The 19,545-nt window shown below is 43.4% G+C and overlaps 1 protein-coding gene across 2 annotated transcripts; it reads right to left on the bottom strand.

Annotated features, from left to right (window-relative positions):
• Window positions 1-1,123: 1,123 nt before the first annotated feature.
• LOC117246407 (protein NLRC3-like) lies at window positions 1,124-18,354 on the bottom strand. Of its 2 annotated transcripts, none has more exons than XM_033610273.2 (11): window positions 18,316-18,354; window positions 13,344-13,495; window positions 13,147-13,254; window positions 9,393-9,565; window positions 6,248-8,045; window positions 5,471-5,644; window positions 4,475-4,648; window positions 3,875-4,048; window positions 3,543-3,716; window positions 3,362-3,400; window positions 1,124-3,175 (listed from the first exon to the last, which is right to left on the bottom strand). In XM_033610273.2, the coding sequence occupies exons 2-11, from the start codon at window positions 13,454-13,456 to the stop codon at window positions 3,169-3,171; spliced, it is 2,934 nt and encodes a 977-aa protein (XP_033466164.2). In that variant the 5' UTR covers window positions 13,457-13,495; window positions 18,316-18,354; the 3' UTR covers window positions 1,124-3,168. The 2 variants fall into 2 exon arrangements, with proteins under 2 accessions (XP_033466164.2, XP_033466163.2); XM_033610272.2 differs by lacking the exon at window positions 18,316-18,354 and adding an exon at window positions 15,252-15,272.
• Between the last annotated feature and the right edge of the window lie 1,191 nt (window positions 18,355-19,545).

Consider the following 19,545-nt stretch of genomic DNA (forward strand, 5'->3'; position numbering starts at 1 on the left):
GCTACCATTGCAACCTGTCAATCAAAATATAAGTGTAGAATCTTCCTCGTCTCTACCCTCTCATCCAAATACAGTCACTTCTGACTCCAGAAATCCAAGAAAGCAGCTCAAGATGCCGGACTCAAGGCTCACCTTGAACCTTGAATGTACCTGAACTGTATCAAAAGTTGGTCTTGCTACAGCTGACGGCCAACCAGCATGTGCGTCCTGCGCCTGACCACGAGGTCAAAGGTTACACTTGTGCCACTGACTTTCAAAAAAAAAGGAACTGCGGCTTGATAATAGTGATTGAGATGTTAAACCATTACACATATACTGCACAGCTTTTAACTTTGTTTTAGTCTGAAAAATAAAACATTGATTTTTGCTCCCAGCCACTGCCCGCCGACATGGAGTTCATTTTTATCTGTCAATTTATATATAAATATGTCTTTTTTTACCTGTTACACAACTTCACACAAGTTACTGGACCCAGTGCAGGACTCTGGTCTATGTTCATCATTCAAAAAGGGAAACAGGAAGACTGTCATGGTGCTAATTAGCCAGTTAGCATAAGTATTTACCACGCACCAGTGAACACAAACATTCAGAAACTGTTTCTGCTAACGAGTTCAACAGATAAAAAATATTCTTATGTCAAAGAACAAGTTTGTTTTGGTCTCACTCCCTCTGGACTACAGGTCTTTGTTTACTTTCCTCACTTCAGTTTCTCTTCTGCTGTGCTGAACCGAACTGACAGAGTGATTTCAGTCTCAGATGGGCTCAGCCAGCGCCAATATCAATATGACATGTTGAATCAGCAGAGACACAGAGGACAAGGACCAACTGTGTGGCACACAGCCACAACAAGGGCAGCAGACGGTTCCTTATGGCCCAACACTGGCCAACGGTTGACTGTCAGCTTGGTGTGTCAGGGCTCAGAGCTGTCTACTTGTGATCAGATTACCCAAGATGCATGTTAATGCCAGGTGTAAATAGGTCCTATTAATCTGCGGCAATGAAACACGACACACATTAGGATTCATCCTGCGGAGATTATGAATACCTGAATCACATTCCATTGAACTGTTCGAGATATTTCAGCCTGGATTAAAGTGGTCGACCAACTGACACTGCCATCCCATAATTTAACACTTGTTGCTTTATTTAGGAAACACATCACAGATATGACGTACATCATAACATGCAGAGTGTCACAAACTGGTTCAGTGAATGTGACAGTTAGGGAGTCCATGCAAAAGATTTACTTTAAACAAGCAGAATTTATTAAACTAAAATTAGCTTGAGTAATCAATGGAGTGTGTAGGTCAGCAAAGTCAGTCATGAAAGCCACGCATGGGTGAGTGTCAGGTGTGCTGTGGAGGTGTTGAGGGTGCAAACCAAAAGTCATGATGCCTGGTGGATGTCAGCTGAAAGGAAAGGAAAGAACAAGTAACGACCCTCCCGGGGCAGTCAACTGCCCGATGAGGCTGACTGGAACGTTCTCAAAGACAGTGGGAGGGCGTCACAAGAGTAAAACTGAAGTTTATAAGTAGTTAAAGTTACAATGTGTAATTTACGTGGTTGTTTATTAGCAAATATCAACTATTGCTTTCATAAATATATATTTACTAAAGTGCAATGCAGTTCACACACAAATGGAAGCTTTCTCATAGGCTTAGAATGATTTCTCTATATATACACAGGCAGGGCGCCGTCTGCTGGAGGCTGCCCTCTTGCATCGCCATATTTGAATACAGTGGCCGAAAGGGATATACGTGCTTCACCTTTCGTGTTAACCTAGAACTTGCCGTCACTGGAGACGGAGAAGGTGAAGCTCAATCCGAGGCACTTCTGCGTGAACCTGCTTTGTACTTTAATGATTCTGTCGCACTTCAAATGGAGGACCACACATATGTTTTGCCCCGTAAGAGGGAAACCACGCCACCAAATAAAAGAAAAAGATCAGATAAGCGAGGACGGGACAAAATGCGAGTGAATATCGGCGTTGCTTATTCCAGGTGGAAAGAACTCCTGTGGAAGAACACTCTGGAGACGCATATATTATAATCGTACCAACCTATATTTGCCGCACTGTGCCGTGACTATCACATAAAACGTGTTATTTTAGCATTACTGTGCTAATGTTTGCTCGTGTTACCAAAACAATTAGAAATAAAACACTCCTAACATAACGTTATATCTCACAGATAACCTATATCTCACTGGTAAGCTATAACATATTGTAGCGCCCGCCAGGACGTGTGGAAAGGATGACGCAGTTATTCGGCAAACCACCGTTTATTACTGAACAGTACAGGTTACTGTTGGCTGTAACTACGCCAAAACAACCAACAAACAAGAACTTAGCTGTAACTCCAACTGTGCACTGCTGCTCTCTCCTCCAGCTCGCTCATACACACACCAGCACGCACACTCACACAGCTCTCATCCCCGTCACACTCGCACCCCGCCCCCCTACCTATACTCATTCAATCCCAAACATGCCATTAACTCACAGAACATTGACATTATAACAGAACGTTTACTGCAGGGTCGCTACAACATCGTAACATGGTTTAGATTCCTAAATAAATATTCGCCTCATCACTAGATAGGCCTACTCCTGAAAAACTTGAAAAACTCGTGGATGATGCCATCTCTGTCTGCGCAAGGCTTTCTGTCCTACGAGGCCACCGTCACTTACCCGACGGGAGGGGTTAGCGAGTGAGCGCGAGTGAGAGCTGCAATCTAGAATTTGACCGCTGATGTCACTGTTACTCACCATTTTTACACACTGAGGCTTTAAATAGTGTTGTATGTATCTATAGCTGTATTCTTAACGCAGGTCTAAAATAAAATGTTTTGCTGGAGGCTAACTTGTTAAAAAAAAAGTGCTTCCTCTTATTCAAAGTCCAGGCTGTTACAGGACAGTCAGGCTGTCTGAAGACTCCAACGCATGTCCTCCTTTGGACTGAATTTTCAGTGACTTGTGTACGTGTTACAGTCTTGACTTGTCCAACAATCCATTGCACTTCAGTAACTTGTTTCACATTGAAGAGGGAACAGAAGGATCTTAGTGTAATGCTGATTCTTTAGAGAGTCTGTGAGCGCTTTTGGTATCTCCACTTCCAAGTGTCTTTCCTGTCGTTTGATGCGGATGATACTGCCCTCCGTTGGAAAATGTTTTCAGCAGCTGAAACAGAAAAGGGACGCGCAGATTTTATAAAGTATAAGTCACAAGTTGGATTTTTTTCTATGATTTCCAAGCACATTTATGGACATAAATTCACAATAGGCAAATAACAGAATTATACTAAAGAAGAGTACGTGACACTGAATCTAAAAATGTCTGTTTCATGTACATGTGAGAGATACTCACTTTTCAGTTGCTGTTGGCTGCGTTCGAGGTTTTGTCACCCTGTGTGGACGAGCACAGCAACAAGGTCAAGACACACATCATCATTACAAGTTTCTACCTGATCTGATTGGCTCAGTGGCTCACCTTTGGTTCGATAAGACAACAACTATATTCTTGTCAGATAAATGTAATGACCGCTGACCTGAGAGTCTCCAGTCTCCATTGTGGACTTTCCAGTCCAGCAGAGAGCAGCTTCACCCCTGAATCTTGCAAGTTGTTGTCAGTCAGGTCCAGCTCTCTTAGATGGGAGGGGTTGGACATCAGAGCCAAGGCCAAAAAACTACAGCTGATGTCTGACAAGCTGCAAAAACTCAGTCTGAACAAAGAACAAAACGTGTAGTTAGAGAAAACACTCTCAAAGATCATATTCAACATTTCATGAACTCAGCATAGCCATGGAGGATTATGTCCAAAACCACAGACATTAGGCCCTCAATATGTCATTAACAAAGGAGTGAATAAAATGTTTCTGACCTCAGAGTCTCCAGTTGACAATTTGGACTCTCAAGTCCAGCGGACAGCAGCTCCACTCCAGAGTCATATAGCATGTTATAACTCAGGTCCAGCTCTCTCAGATGGGAGGTGTTGGACTTCAAAACTGAGGCCAGAGAAGAACAGCTGCTCTCTGACAAGCTGCAGTATCTCAAACTAATGGAAGCAAAAAACATTTGTTAAAAGTCATAAAACTTTGAGTCAAACCAACAATGTTTATATGTATTCTGTCTGTTAGTTGATGGTGTGTAAACAAACTGTCAGCACATTTTAAAATGGAATATTTTTGCTCTTTTGTCACAAATTACTTCATTTACTCCAGGAAAGAATTTCGAATGTTTCCAATTCCAGAAATAACAAATTTATAAGATTCTTTAGCGGCAGTGAAGGTGTGAGTGCTCTAATTAAAGCATATAAACAAGAGTGAATTATAAAGTGTAGTTTTCTCTGCTACAGCATGTTCAGACTGTTAGTGTGTAGCACATGTTTATTATGTAATAGTCAGTGTGGGTCAGCATGATAGGCTTGATGTCTGTAGACAACTGCTATATTCAGGACAGAGCCAAAGAGTAACTGTCTGACCTGAGAGTCTCCAGCCTACAATGTGGACTCTTCAGTCCAGTAGACAGCAGCTTGACTCCTGAATCCTGCAGTTTGTTGTTACTCAGGTCCAGCTCTCTCAGATGGGAGGCTTCAGATTTCAGAGCCGAGGCCAGACAAGGACAGCAGCTCTCTGACAGCCAGCAGCCACTTAATCTGAATAAGGGAACAAAAAATAAAGCGTGAGGCTAAAAAGACAGGAAAAGCCTACTTCAGCCATCATGCTGAGGTACGTCCTCACTTCTGAACATTATGAGACACAGGGCAACATTACAATCACCACATCTAACGCAAATGTGGAAGTGTTTTCGGCCCTGTCTACACATGTGCAGATATTTTTGTTGTAAACAGATATTTTCCTCAACATTTCAACAGGTTTAGGTCACTAAAACACAAATTTTATGAAACGCCTTCTGAGGTGCAGATTTTTTTAAAACTAAACAATGTTCAGAGAACGATGACGTCATCTCCTCAGTTTGCACTTGCCCACTGTTGCTTTCTGTAATAAGCATACGCTAGAAACAACAAATGGCAGACTACCGATTTGCTAACGTTTTGTGAGCACTGCTTGGACTTATGTCTACTTCACACTTGACCCCTGTATGGTTACACCACTTCAAGGATAAATAAGGTCATCTAGAGCCCCAAATGTTTGTGTTCCACCCATTTATATACAGTCTATGGTTCCACCTCAGTGTATGCCATTTTATTTTGTAAAACCAAGATCATGTGGACAGAATTTGTTTTGTTTCCATTTTTTAGAAAAATTTGTTTACATGTAGACAGGGCCTTAAGCTGAGGTTCCTTTAATGGCCGCTAGGAAATGTGCATAAAATCTTAAAGTGCTGAGTCGAAGGCCAAATGGACCTGCTTTACATTCTTGAATATAAGAACAGAGCAAACCATTCACTTCACAGACATATCTATAAACATGACACTTAATAAATGCACAGTCAATAAAAAATCAAGATGGCTGACCTCAGAGTCTCCAGTCTACAGTTTGGATTCTTCAGTCCAGCAGACAGCAGCTTCACTCCTGAGTCCTGCAGCCTGTTGTCACTCAGGTCCAGCTCTCTCAGATGGGAGGGGTTGGACTTTAGAGCCGAGGCCAAGACTTCACAGTGAGTCTCCAAAAGTTGACAACAGGAAAGTCTGCAGATTTGATAAAGAATTAGTGATTATTGAACCAAAGCTGAAACCCAGTGTACACATTTCTATTTGTACAGAACACAATGGATAGGTACATATTAGCAGGTAGCTGCTAGGCTCATCTGTGACATGCCAAACAGCGTCAGAGAAACGCTGATCTGTAACATCAAATGCTTTATTCAGGGTTTTAATCGCCTGGTCCATTTGTTTTGGAGAGGAGGGGCCTCTGGCGATAATTCGGTTCCAGGTAAAAACCTCCTGAAAGTCTCAATCTGAAAAGGGTGAGCACACACTGGGCGAACGGCCCATCTGCACAAATGCTGATTTGTACTGTGTTTTTTCCATCTGGTCTGTTTATTTTGGAGAGGAAGAGACCTCTGTGGATAATTCAGCTCCCTGTGAAAACCTCCTGAACAATGAACACTGCAGGAATTCTAACCAGGAGAAGTTTCAGCTGGTTCAGCTGCAGTCCTCACCACTAGATGCCACTGAATCCCCCTAAATCTGATACACTGCTCCATTAAAAGACCACTCCAGTGGTGTTACCTCCCCATTCATGGCGGCTGAGAACTAGGAAATCTGAGAATAAGATGTTTGCTGGCTTACCGAGCCTTTCTGCAATTCCTGACAGCTGGGATCAATCTATGTCGCCCCTCCTCTGACGTCCTGTACGCCTCCATGTCCAGCACATCCAGGACCTCGTCTGACATCTTCAGTTTCAAAGCCAGAGCCGAGCAGTGGATCTCAGAGAGGTGCGTGTCCCATCTGTTCTCTGATTTCAGGTACTTTTGAATGTCCTGAAGTACAGAGTGGTCGTTCATCTCCATCAGACAGTGGAAGATGTTAATGCTTCTGTCAGGAGGGATGTCAAAGGTGCTCATTTCCTTCAGATTGTGGATTACTTTGTGGATGCTTTCTGGGCTGCTCTCTGTCTGACCTAAAAGTCCTCTTAAGAGTCTCTGATTTGACTCAAGTGAAAGGCCATGCAGGAAGCGGACAAATAGGTCCAGATGGCCATTTTGGCTCTTCAGGGACTCATCCAGGGCTTTCCTCAGGAACATGTCCAAAGATGGGTCACAGGTACGATACCTACCCCAGGCATTCCCCAGAAAAGTCTCCAGTGTCTCGCTGTCCCCGTTGATGTGACAATGAAAAATATACACCGCAGCCAGAAACTCCTGAACGCTCAGATGAACGAAGCAGTAGACTGATTTCTGGAAGATCACACACTCTCTTTTGAAGATCTCTGTACAAACTCCTGAGTACACCAAGGCCTCTGTGACATCAAGACCACAGCGCTCCAGGTCTTCTTGGTAGAACATGATGTTTCCTTTCTCCAGCTGTTCAAACGCCAGCCTTGCCAGCTTCAGAAGAACGTCCCTGTCAGCCTCCGTCAGCTCCTGTGGACTGGTCTCATGTCCCTCATCATACTTGTGCTTCTTCCTCTTTGTCTGAACCAGCAGGAAGTGTGAGTACAGCTCAGTCAGGGTCTTGGGCAGCTCTCCTCTCTGCTCTGTAGTCAACATGTGATCCAGAACTGTAGCAGTGATCCAGCAGAAGACTGGGATTAGACACATGATGTGGAGGCTCCTGGATGTCTTCATGTGTGAGATGATTCTGCTGGACCGCTCTTCATCACTGACTCTCCTCCTGAAGTACTCGTCCTTCTGGGCGTCAGTGAAGCCTCGTACTTCTGTTACCCTGTCAACACATGCAGGAGGGATCTGATTGGCTGCTGCAGGTCGGGAAGTTATCCAGACCAGAGCCGAGGGAAGCAGATTCCCCTTGATGAGGTTTGTCAACAGCACGTTGACTGATGACTTCTGTGTGACATCAGACATGACCTCATTGTTGTGGAAATCCAATGACAGCCTGCTTTCATCCAGGCCGTCAAAGATGAACAGAACTTTCCAGACAGCGAGCTCCTCTGCTGTGACCTTCTGTAATGTTGGATGGAAAACATGGAGCAGCTTGAGAAGACTGTACTGCTCATCTTTGATCAAGTTCAGCTCCCTGAACGAAAGCAGAATCACCAGACTGACATCTTGGTTTTCCAAACCCTCGGCCCAGTCCAGAGTGAACTTCAGCACTGAGAAGGTTTTTCCAACGCCAGCGACGCCGTTGGTCAGAACCACTCTGATGTGTCCCTGTTGGCCAGGTAAGGCTTTAAAGATGTGGTGACACTTGATTGGAGTGTCATGGAGGGTCTTCTTCTTGGAAGCTGTCTCCAGCTGCCTCACCTCATGTTGGGTATTAACCTCTTCACTCTGTCCCTCTGTGATGTAGAGCTCAGTGTAGATCCTGTTGAGGAGGGTTCCACTTCCTGTTTCATCACTTCCTTCAGTCACACGTTCACATCTCCTCTTCAGACTGATTTTAAAAACATCCAAAACTTCCTGTCGACCTTTATTTCAAACAGAAGAGACAAAACAGTTATTAAGAGTTATTAAAAAAGTGTTTTACTGCCTGTTCATAAAACTGTGCCATCTCTGCAGCTGACGGACAGAAATGCTTTTGGACTTGGTGCTACATGACCAGAGAAACAGAGCAACAACCAGAATGCACTGCACAACACTGGGTCAGTAAACACTCCCACTGGTAGCTGACGTAATGGCATCTTATCTGTTTTGACACAATGTCGGCTGGCTGGTATCAAACAACCTCTAATTACAGATAAATGGTACACTAACATACATTTCTGAAAACTTCAGAATCTTGATTTATGTTCGATCAGCACTGCCTGGTTTTATTGTTTGATCTGATCTGTTCTCTTTGTGTCCATGGTTGCCATGGATGTGTTAAGAGACCTGCATACAGCATTGAAGTTGGGTCCCTGGTCAGTCCTATGATAGGTGCTCAGTGGTGCCTGGATGCAAAAAAGGCGGCATATGTCCCACTCCTCACTCGGAGAAAAAGAAAAAGTACTGTGAAGCCTAGTTCCTGTGGGCTACAGCAACACTAAACCCCTGAGCTTGACTGGGGATAAAATGATTTGCACTTTCCAAACGTTATCAAATTAAATGGTACAAGTTGTTTTTCAAGGGTTGCGACGCTCAAAAAAATGTATCCACTGATTTACAGACATGTCTTTCACAATGTTAGTCAATGGGTAAAAGTCTTTTTGGGCCCAATGGCATCACGTAACGAACCCCGGGGGTTGCAGTACCACTGTTTGGCCACTATGAAAATTGGCTTAAAAGTCTGGCACACTCTCTGGGGGCCTGATGGTGGTCTTCATACGAACATTAGTAAGTGTGATCTGTAGTTCGAGCAACAGCCCTAGAGCCAGGATGAATTTGCCAGATGACGTGAAATGGGTCATTTGGTAGAACTGAGCTGGGAGAGGAGCAGTGTAGACCTGGACGCTGGCAAGATGGAGGACAGTTTACCATAATACATTTACACAATCAGTTACAGCATCACTAATTTGCACTGAATCAAAGTCATTTTATTTCATTCTCATGATGAATGTATTCTCGTCAAACAGAAGTCTATTTCCATGTTAAGTTCAAAACTATTTACAATCGCCAAAGCCTGTTGACCTTTGAACCCAACTGGACTGCAAACTAGTCACTGAGAAATATTACTGACCAGAGAATATTTAGAAACCACTACTGCCTCCTGTGCTATAGCTAGTTTGCTAACTAGTGATGTTAGTTTGATAGATATATTTTGGTGCTGTCATTAAAAGGCATCTCACTGTCAGAGTATCGTGTCACTACAGAGCTTTACTTTACAAAATGTGTCTTACCTTCTACAGCGCTGGTCTGACTGGGTGTCTGCAGTCCAGGTCTTCTTCCGGTTTGTTCTCCACAGTCCTGGCAGGCTTCTGTTGAAGCAGACAGTTTCAAGAAAGGGGTCAACCATTCTTTCTGGCTGGTAGGGACCAGAGTTTGCAGCTTCTTCCAGCACTTTTTCCTTCTCCTGTGGAAATGAACACAACTCTGATGATAAGATAAATATGAATGACTTGAGCTGTTTTGCCACCGACCAGTTTCTGGTCATGTGGTCCAGGTGAAAACTCCTGTAGATTGCAGTTATGTAGCAGTAATTTTTCTAATGCTCATGTCTTTCCTGGATATCTACACGAAAGGTATCAGAATACTCCAAACACAGTTCTCGTCACACAGTCTGACGGAGTCTGAATCCACCTTTCCAAACACAGAATCAGGTGAAATGTAATAACTTTGCTGATCCTCTGATCTTTCAGCTGATCTAAGGTGGCCGTGACCTGCGGGGTTCCACAAGGATCCATCTTGGGACCTCTATTGTTTAACTTCTATTTGCTTCCTTTTGGGCCATATTATACGAAATAATAGAGTATTTTACCATAATTATGCAGATGATACACAAATCTATGTTTCACTTATCCAGGTGACCTGTTGGATCTTTGTGTAACTGCATCAATCAAATCACTGACTGGATGAAACAAAGTTCTCCCCAGCTAAAAAGAGATAAGACGGAGACAACTGTCTTTGGAGGACAGAATGAAAGACAGAATACTGGCTCTCATCTTAACTCCCTGTCCCTCATCACAGAGGGTCAAGCCAGAAATCTTGGTGTTTCCTTGGACTCCAATTTAAATTTCAATAGTCACATCAAATCTGTCAACTCATCTGCTCACTACCATCTTAAAGATATCACAAGAATCAAAGCAAGAATCCAAGTAAGACCTGGAAAAGTTTACCCACGTCTTCATTTCCCCTAGATTAGATGACCGCAACAGACTGCTCACAGGGACTCTCGAAAAAGGCTCTTCTGCAACTGTAGCTTGATGAAAATGAGTAAGTACGACCACATAACACCAATTTAAAAATCCCTTCACTGGCTACTGGTCACTCAGAGAATCAACCTCAAAATCTTGTTGCTCATCTATAAATTACTTTCTGGCTCTGGGTCCAAATACATCTCTGATATGTTCGTGCCACACAAACCTCCAGGAACCCTGAGGATATCTGGAGCTTTCCTATCGTCCGTCCAAAGAGTTAGAACAGTTTTATGAGCTTTGTGGTGGAAAGAGGTGGTAAAACCTCCTAACAGTGTCATCTGTTTGGATTCTGCTGCCTTATTAGCTTTGAGAGGTGGAACATTAAGGGTCCGCCCTGGTCTGCTCTTCGAGGTCCTGTGCAACTTGTTAAGGATCAAGAAAATGGTCTGCCAAGTGGACTTCCTGTGGGACGTGGGACACTCAGGGCTAGAGGGAAATGAAATCTCTGATAAACTGGCTAACGAAGCTCTGTTAAGAAAAACTACTGGTTTCAGTGTTCAAACGGGAAACTGTGAATGTTTTTATCAAAGAGAAATTGGCAAAGAGTGGAAAGAGGAGCGAAGGGGCAGACATCACTTCTCTCTGCAGCCCCCTGTTAAGAGGAACAGATGGACGATTCAATCTGGAAGGGGGGAGGGCTGTTTTAACAGGGCTTAGAATGGAGCGTTGTGATTCAGCCAGTTATCTAATAGTCAGAGGCAAACATTTCAGATGATGTGTGTCAGTGTGGGGATTTGGAAACAGTCCAACATGTTGTGTTCTGACAAACACAGAAATAAAAAAGTTGTTTTCTGTCAGATCTGAGTCCATGTGCTTTCTCCTTTAAATCTATTTTTGCCTCTGAAGTGGAGTGTTACCTTACTGGTAGAGCCGTCCTGAAATGTCTCCATGCTTCTGGACTGTATTTAAGAATATAGGGTGAATGGTGAACTCTTGCCTGTGGAGGGTAGCATTACGCTTTGTTAGCGTACAGCCTGCTGGAACACCGTTAGACCAAAACAGCAGCAGTTTGGGTGCATTCAGAATCACATACTTTTTCTGGTAGGCACTGCAGCTGTCCTTGAAAAGTACGTACTGTTACAGGCAGTCTGCACACTATCAGGACAGATTACTGTCTCATAACATGTCTCCCTGAACCATGGAGATCCTTGGAGATAAAACAAACACAACTCACTGATGTCACAAGAGACGAAGGTCAACCTGCAGAGCTCTGCTGTTGTTACTTCACAGTGTATGTAGTTTAACTTTAAAGTTATAACGTCACAGATGAGCTGTCTGTATTTTTATAGTTCTGTCCTTTTGTTGTTGGTTGTATTTCAGATTACGTTGTTGACTGAAACAGTTAATATTCCTATTGTTACTATTACTTGACTGTGCAGTCAATCGGATAACATCGTCCGCTGTGCAGAGGATTGTGGGTCAGAATATCCAATATCCTTTTCTGTTCTTATGGGGCAGTTTTCCTCCTCAGTGGCCCCTCTGACCTGCGGAGTCCCCCAGGGGTCAGTTCTGGGCCCTCTATTGTTCTCCCTTTATATGCTACCCCTGGGGTCGATATTTAGGAAGCATGGTATTCCCTTTCACTGCTTTGCTGATGACGTGCAGGTGTTTTTGCAGGTGTAAGATTCCCTTCAGGCCGTGCTAAACTGCATAAGTGACATTAAAACATAGATGGACTTACACTTCTTAACATTAAATGAAAACAAAACAGAGGTTTGGCCCGATTCGGTCGCCCTGATCTGGTTCAGGTCCTTGCCAGCTCCCTGGGCCCACTGGCACCTCACATGAGATCCCATGCTAGGAATCTTGGTGTGATTATTGATGGTGCTTTTAAGCTAGACAAACAGGTCAGCTCAGTGGTCAAGTCTAGCTTTTATCAGCTGAGGCTTCTAGCCAAAGTTAAACCCTACCTAAGCCAGAAAGACCTCAAAAAAAAAACTTGAGCTTGTTCAAAATGCAGCAGCTCGTCTCCTAAGGACAAAGAAACGCAAGCATATAACTCCGGTGCTTTCATGGAGCAACCCCCCAGTTGATATTAGACATCTGTAACGCTGAACACTTTTAAGTCAAAGCTAAATTCGTCCCTATTTAACGCTGCGCACACCTGTTGATTGTTTCTAATTTAAGTTACTTGTGCATCTAAATGTTGGAGTATTTAATGCACTCTTTTATGTATTTAGTTTTAATTGTCACTTGACTTAAACTGCACAGGCTTACTTCCTACAGTTCGTATCTCTTGTGTTACTCATTTGAACTTTGCACTCTGTAACTTTAACACCCTGTAGAGCTCACTGAGTTGCCCTGGTGAGTGTGTATGTGTGCGCCTCATCTTGACGGTGCTATGGAGATAGAAATCAGTGGAGCATCTTGGTAACTGAGTGGTCACAACACATGCTGCATAACTGCAACACCCGGGGTTTGACTCTACCCGTTGTTGCATGTCCCCTCACTGTGTAAAGAACCACACAATGCAACACACACACACTTCATTTAGACAGGAAGTGTAAAGACAAACAAAGGCATTAGGTCACTTCCCTTTAACTGGAATCCAGTTTCCTTGTTTCTGTACAAACTCTTTTTTTACAGCTCTTGTTCCTGATTTGTGATCAATATCTTCTGTTATCATGTTTCACTGCTGCCTCCAGTAAAACCTGCTCGTGCAGTGACATCAGAGGACAAAGATCATGTGCAGCAGACTGAAACACACCAGCTCTGTTTAATGAATACAGTATCTCACCTTGTGTGTGTGGGTTGAGGTGTGTTATGGAAGCCTGGAGGGGAAACAAGGCGGCAGTCACTCGTCTCAGACTGACTGGTGGACGCCACCGACTCTTCGTAGAAACCTCTGAAATAAAAACAACAAGAAAATCAACAGCTGTTGCTTCATACCTGTGTCATGTTTCAGTGACATGAAAGTGTGAGCAGCCATCTTACTTTATACGTGCAGGAGGTTTGTCAGTGAACACCAGTGGGTGTCCCATTGACCTGTCACTCCTCAGAGACAGACAGCTGAATCTGTCCTCCTCTTCCTCTGCACACACGCTCATCCTCAGGGCTGTGGATGGTCTGACAGGAAACCAGTGACACTGCAGACACACACACACACACACACACACACACACTCAGTATTGCCTTACAATTTCTATTTGCTCTTCATCTTATTTTATTTTATGTGTTTAGCTGTGAGAAAACTTTAAAGGCTGATGTCCTTGTGGCCCCTGTGTGTCTGAGAGGCCCTCGTGTACCCACAGCATCACTGATCACCTCCCTGTGTCTAGACACACGGCATGTTTCACAACCTGATGTCAACATTTCTTGCATCATTCTTGCTGTTGTCAGTTTTGCAGACATTTGTCTGTTCTCAAATGAACCCCAGCAGGCAGACACGTCTTGGCCTCTGTCCTTCAGTTTCCTGCGACATCATCCTCTGTGTGTTCTGCCTCAGTTTCTGGCCCTTCAGTATTGTTTTGGCTGTGCAGTGCAGGTTAATAGAAGGTGTGTGTTACTTTATTTACAAAGCTTCTGTCGAGCCAAATATTCCTCCAAACTTACAGAACTTTTCTGACAATATTTGACAGTATATTCAGCTCATCTGATCGTCTGCAGAGTTCACTGGAAGTCAGGCAAGAAGCTTCAGTCCTGAAGCTGAACTGAATACAACACTGATCCACCATTGTTACTGAATGAATCAGTGCTTTTAGCTTCAGCACTGGAGTTCCCCTCACTGGTGATCAATCAGACCATGAGACTGACTCATGAGACATCTAGTCTCTGTGACTCGAGTGGAGCATGCTCTGATGATGCCCATAGCTATGAAATGAAGTTAACAGTTCATTAACTGAAGAGCTGTGTTTAAACAGGCCGAGCTTTGAATCATGTTCAGCAGCTGTTGTTGACAATCGATTGAAAACTGAGGTCAGTCTCAAGCTCTTAAGGCCCTGGTGCTCGGCTGCACAGATAGGAAACCCCTCGGCTGACAGGATGTACCACTCTCTCACTCCGCTCTCTCACGTAGGCGCAGAATGTACGTGCTACTTGGCCGCCGGATGTAGTGTGTTCAAATGCAACTGACACAGGGCGACGTGAGGCAACGTAGACAATGCAACAGTTGGCTTTCATCGCTGCTAGTTCTTTGATGTCGGTTTGGTGTGTCTGCACCTTTAAGATGTGTAAAACACTGGCCATTTGCTGCTGTTCTGCAGAGTCACATGAAGATAACTGATTATGTGGTTGTCTTCTGTCCACATTCCTGAAATAACTGCCTCGCTGCTATCAGTCAGCTGCATCCGCCGCAGGAAGGTTGTTCTGTCCAACACCCTCTGCATGTCCTGTCTCTGCTGCCTGATACAGTGGTTGGGTCGGACACAAGCTGCTGAGCAGTGGCCTTTTCCCTCTGAAAATAGTAACGATATGAGAGCCCAGAGAGTGAACCAGATCAGCTGAAACTCTCTGTAAAGCTCTGTGAGGCTGCGAGGAGCTGCAGATTCAGCTGATCATTCTCTGACGGTAAACGCTGCACACTTCAGTCTGCAGCAGTGTGAAAATAAACAGAGGCCTTTCACAACCTTGTGCAAGCGAGAGGCGAGGTGTCAAAACCAGGCGAAAGGTTTCTCAACTTGTTTTACATCACGGGAGACAGCACCCTCAGAGAGGAGCTACTCATACTCATACTGAAACTGCTGGTATTTCAAAAATCTCCTCAGACAGGGCAGATAGGTGGTTTCAAGATAACACTGTGCAGTCTACTTGATGAGGAGTGTTGTTGTACTCGTCATTTTAACTCTGATACTGTGACATCACTACACAAACACACTTCAATAGAGCCAGAAAGACTCCTGTTACCTTCATCTGTAACACTTCAAAATAACCATCGTTAATAAATGGTAAACTGATAGTTGAATAAACTTTAGTAAAGGTCCAGAGTAGAGCTGCTGCTCCTTCATGTTGAGGTGGTTCAACATCTGATCAGGATCCTCCTGGTCCAGCTGGTAGGAGAACACACTGGAGGGATTATAGATCTCATGTGGTCTGGGAACGCCCCCCTCTCCCCCCTGGGCTGGGTGATATCATGACGAGGTCAAATATATCGCTATGTAGGGTCAAGTTGTGTTACATGACACACCCCCTCCTCGCTCACACTCTCCTCACAGCTCCGCCCCCTCACTCACTCACTCACTCACTCACTCACTCACTCACAGTTTCTCCATCAACACTCTTCTTGGCAGCTGTAGTCTGATGTGTGACACTGAGACGGCGCCTGGACGCAGGCGACAGATGTGTTTAAACAAAAGCAGCGGCAACACATTTCATTTACAAGACATCAATAAGGAGGACAAAGTGTCTCTGTCTCCGTCCCTCCCTCGGCCTCTCTGTTGATGCAGGAATAAGATTAAAATGTTTAAATCATTTTCCAGCTGTAGATTCATTTGAAAGGTCGACAGATGGAAAAAGACTCTAACAAAGATTTTTAACTGTTCCAAACCGACCTGATCCTTTTACAGTCCTGTTGTAGTTCAGTGTCCTGAGCTCCAAACAAGCTGAGAACGTGCAGAAAATACAGGGATATATATCGTGTATCACCGTTCAGCCCAAGTCCCAAATCTCAAATCCTCTCCATCGATGGCTCCACTGTGCTCTCCTGCACCCATGTCTGTACCCTCTGTGCCATCTTTGATCAAACCCTCCTCTGACCAACATGTCAAACACATCACCAAACAGCCTTTCTCCATCTCAGAAACTTCACCTCCGTCCGTCCGTCCGTCCATCCCTGCTCAGCTGCAGAGACTCATTCACTCATTTACCACTTCCAGACTGAGACAGCCTCCTCTATGATTCACTGTCTGAAACTCTCAACAATCTACATCCAGATCTCAGCTGTTTGACATCTCACACGCTCCCACGCGCATGACTACATCACCCCCGTGCATCATAACCTCCACTGGCTCCATCCCCCAGCGTATCCACTTCAAACTCCTCTGCATCACTGATGAACCTGGCTCCGCCCACCTGTCCACCGGCACACTTCCTCCCACTCTCAGGCTCTCCCACCAAAACACATCTCTTCAAAACTGCCGACAGTTTATCTGGACAAACGCTATACTACAGAGGTGCATTTCATTCAGTGAATAAAATATTTTTAAAAAATGACACCTTATCTCGTAGATATGAGATCCTGACGTAGACAGGAATGAAGTTGTTATATGGTAAGATTATTATGATTATTATTATTATTAGTTAGAACATGGCACTCTTAAATACTTGATTCTGATTGGTCAATCAACAAAATTCTGCGGTGTTTATTTCTTGAGGTATCACCGCTGCTCCGTGGCTAGTAGGGCTGTAGTCTCCTGGTCGACTAGTCGATTATTTGGTCGCTATGCTCTCGTCCGACCAAATTCTCATTGGTCAAATAATCGCTGTGTTACTTTCATAAGGAGAAAAGTGCTACATCAACAGCTTTCCAGGATTAATCCATTGTTTCCTGCGGCGGGGGGACAGGCTAAGTTACCTGTGAAAATGGGGGTGTTTTCAAAACACCCCGGTTGTTGACAAAAAGTTGAACTCGCCCACCCTCAGGCTCAGCGTCGCGGTGACGCAGACCTCCAGATAAGAAACAATAAATTGTGAAGACAATAAAGCCTCCACTAAAATAGCATTTTAAGTCTTGTGTGTGATTTATCCTGGCTTCATATGAGCAGAGGAAATCTCCACTCGCCGCTAGGCTAATTTATACAATGTAAAATGCCATAGGCTGGCGCTAATAACGTTAGCATGTTGTATTTGTTATGAAAACATGTTTAGTATAAGACAGTTGTTTTGGCGGTGAATGTTGTGAGTTGTGATGGAGCTGAATTATGTGCCGTTACCTTTGTTAAATGTTGCTGTTGTCCCTGGTTTTATATGAGTAGAGGAAAAGTTAGCTAGCTGCTAGGCTAATGTATACAATGTAAAATGCCATAGGCTTGTGCTAATAACGTTAGCATGTTGTATTTGTGGGGAAAATGTGTCCAGATAAAGACAAGTGTTTGTCTGTGAATGCTGCGAGTTATAGTGAAGCTGATTTGTGTTTGAAACTGTCTCTATTAAGTCATGTTTAATGTGTGTTTAATGTGTGTTTAATGTGTGTTTGATGTGTGTTTAATGTGTGTTTTGAATCAACTATATAAATAAAGTTTGATTTGAACTAAACTTTACAGCTCTTAACACAGTCCTCCACCGCCGACTAGTGTTTTGGAGGTGTAACTGCAGAGTGACACAGACACACCACCGCAGAAGTAAAAATAACGTGCAGATTTTTTCCCCCACGACTAATCGATTAGTTGAAGATTATGTGCGACTTTAGTCGACCAAGATTTTCTTTGATTGACTACAGCGCTAGTATCATACCGCCGTGAAAGGTTCCTCTCTGTGTTGGAGTCTGACGTCGAGCCCACTGACAACGCAGCAGTATTTGACGAGAGCTTTCAGCTGGTTGTAATCTGCAGTCTTCACCTCTAGATGCCACTAAATCCCCCAAAATGTGACACACTGCTCCTTTAAAGTTACCGTGAGCAACCATCATCAGAATCAGACTCAGCTTCATCATGTTTACTGTTATTAATGCTGTAACCTGTTTACTGTTGTACACATTATAACATTTTATGGACCTGATGTTTATAACACTCTGTTATAAACATCTACAAACATTATGGCTGGTATGAAGTTTAAAAGCTTCATCATGTGATCATATTATCTTGTTAGCTGTTGATGAACACATGAATAAAGCTCTCCATAGTATATATAAATCATAACAAGGTGTTATAACCTTCAGCAGCTTGTTGCCTCTGACTCTGACTCAATGTCACTGACCAAAATAAAAGTACATATTTAAACAGTTGAACACACACAGTTAGAGCTCTGTACTCACAGTCACCAGCTGCCTTCCGCCTGTGCTGAGGGTTTCCTGTGTATGACTTCGTTTCTGAGAAACACAACCTAAATGCTGATATGTCGTCACTCCCTTTACTCCACTCCCTCTGACAGAGTGCCGTAAAATATAACAGAGTCGCGAAAACGGAAGTCCAAAATGCTTGTGCGTCACGTGACTCATGTAGACGTCGAATAGTTCCCGGAAGTAACTGGCGGGCCGTTTAAATACATAATACTGAAAGACAGAACTCCGATTTTTGGTAAGTAGCTGTAAATAACTACATTGATTTATAATATATGTGTAGCACGCCATAAACAGTTACATCTGTATGTTGTTTTTTAAAGTAAAATGTGCTAATATTTGAGGTTTAGTGTTAGTTTACTACAGTTATGTAAGACTCTATTAATCCCAACCTTGGAAATTCACGTTACAGCAGCTTAATACACATGTAGTATTTTTACTGTAAAAATATAGGAACGTATAGATATCCCACAGGAAGTGGCAAAATATTGCACACAGGAATATTACACAGTATGTACACAGTGCACAGTTTAAATATAAGGCATGTGGATAAGGATATGTATTTATATATGGGCCAGTATAAGTAGGCTATATTAATGACATAGCATAATTATATGATAGAAATGTATTATTACATAGTATAACTATGTGTAATGTGTATATAACATATATTATTGTCTGCCTTGTTTAAATATGTCAGTCTTTCCTTACCTTGGTGAAACAGCGTGTTGCTTTTATTGCTTTAAATGATGTTTTCAATTCTGTCCTTAGTCTTAGTAATCACATCCTAACATTTATTGATAATGTAATGGTTGTAATGATTTATAACTAATGTTATCTTAATTACTTTCAGTGGGACAGAAGGAGACCGACGACAGGTGACTACCAATGACTGTCAAGTGACAGCACAGTGGGTCACTGGGCTAGCAGCAGCAGCAGCAGCAGCAGCAGCAGCAGCAGCAGCAGCAGTTTATAGACACATATATTTTATGTATCTTTGTCTTTTTACTATGTACTTATTTACTATAACAAATTAATTTTTAATAAACTCAGAAACGTGACTTGGATGTCAAGCAGTTTGTCTGTGTCCTTCCTTCTGTGTTGTCCTCTCGTACAGTCTCCACCATGGTGCTGTGTGGGGATGTTCCAGTCGTTTAGAGAGAGAGGTACACATGCACAATTTCTTCATTGACACAGAGATGAGAA

Source organism: Epinephelus lanceolatus, chromosome 22 (genome assembly GCF_041903045.1).
Source record: "Epinephelus lanceolatus isolate andai-2023 chromosome 22, ASM4190304v1, whole genome shotgun sequence".
Lineage (NCBI taxonomy): Eukaryota > Metazoa > Chordata > Actinopteri > Perciformes > Serranidae > Epinephelus > Epinephelus lanceolatus.

Bases quoted from the DNA above. Each gene is read 5' to 3' on its own strand.
- LOC117246407 (XM_033610272.2), bottom strand. The intron at 4,649-5,470 runs GTCAGCCATCTT...TCCCTTATTCAG, and splicing joins TGTAGACTGGAGACTCTGAG to ATTAAGTGGCTGCTGGCTGT. The intron at 4,049-4,474 runs GTCAGACAGTTA...TGCTTCCATTAG, and splicing joins TGTAGGCTGGAGACTCTCAG to TTTGAGATACTGCAGCTTGT.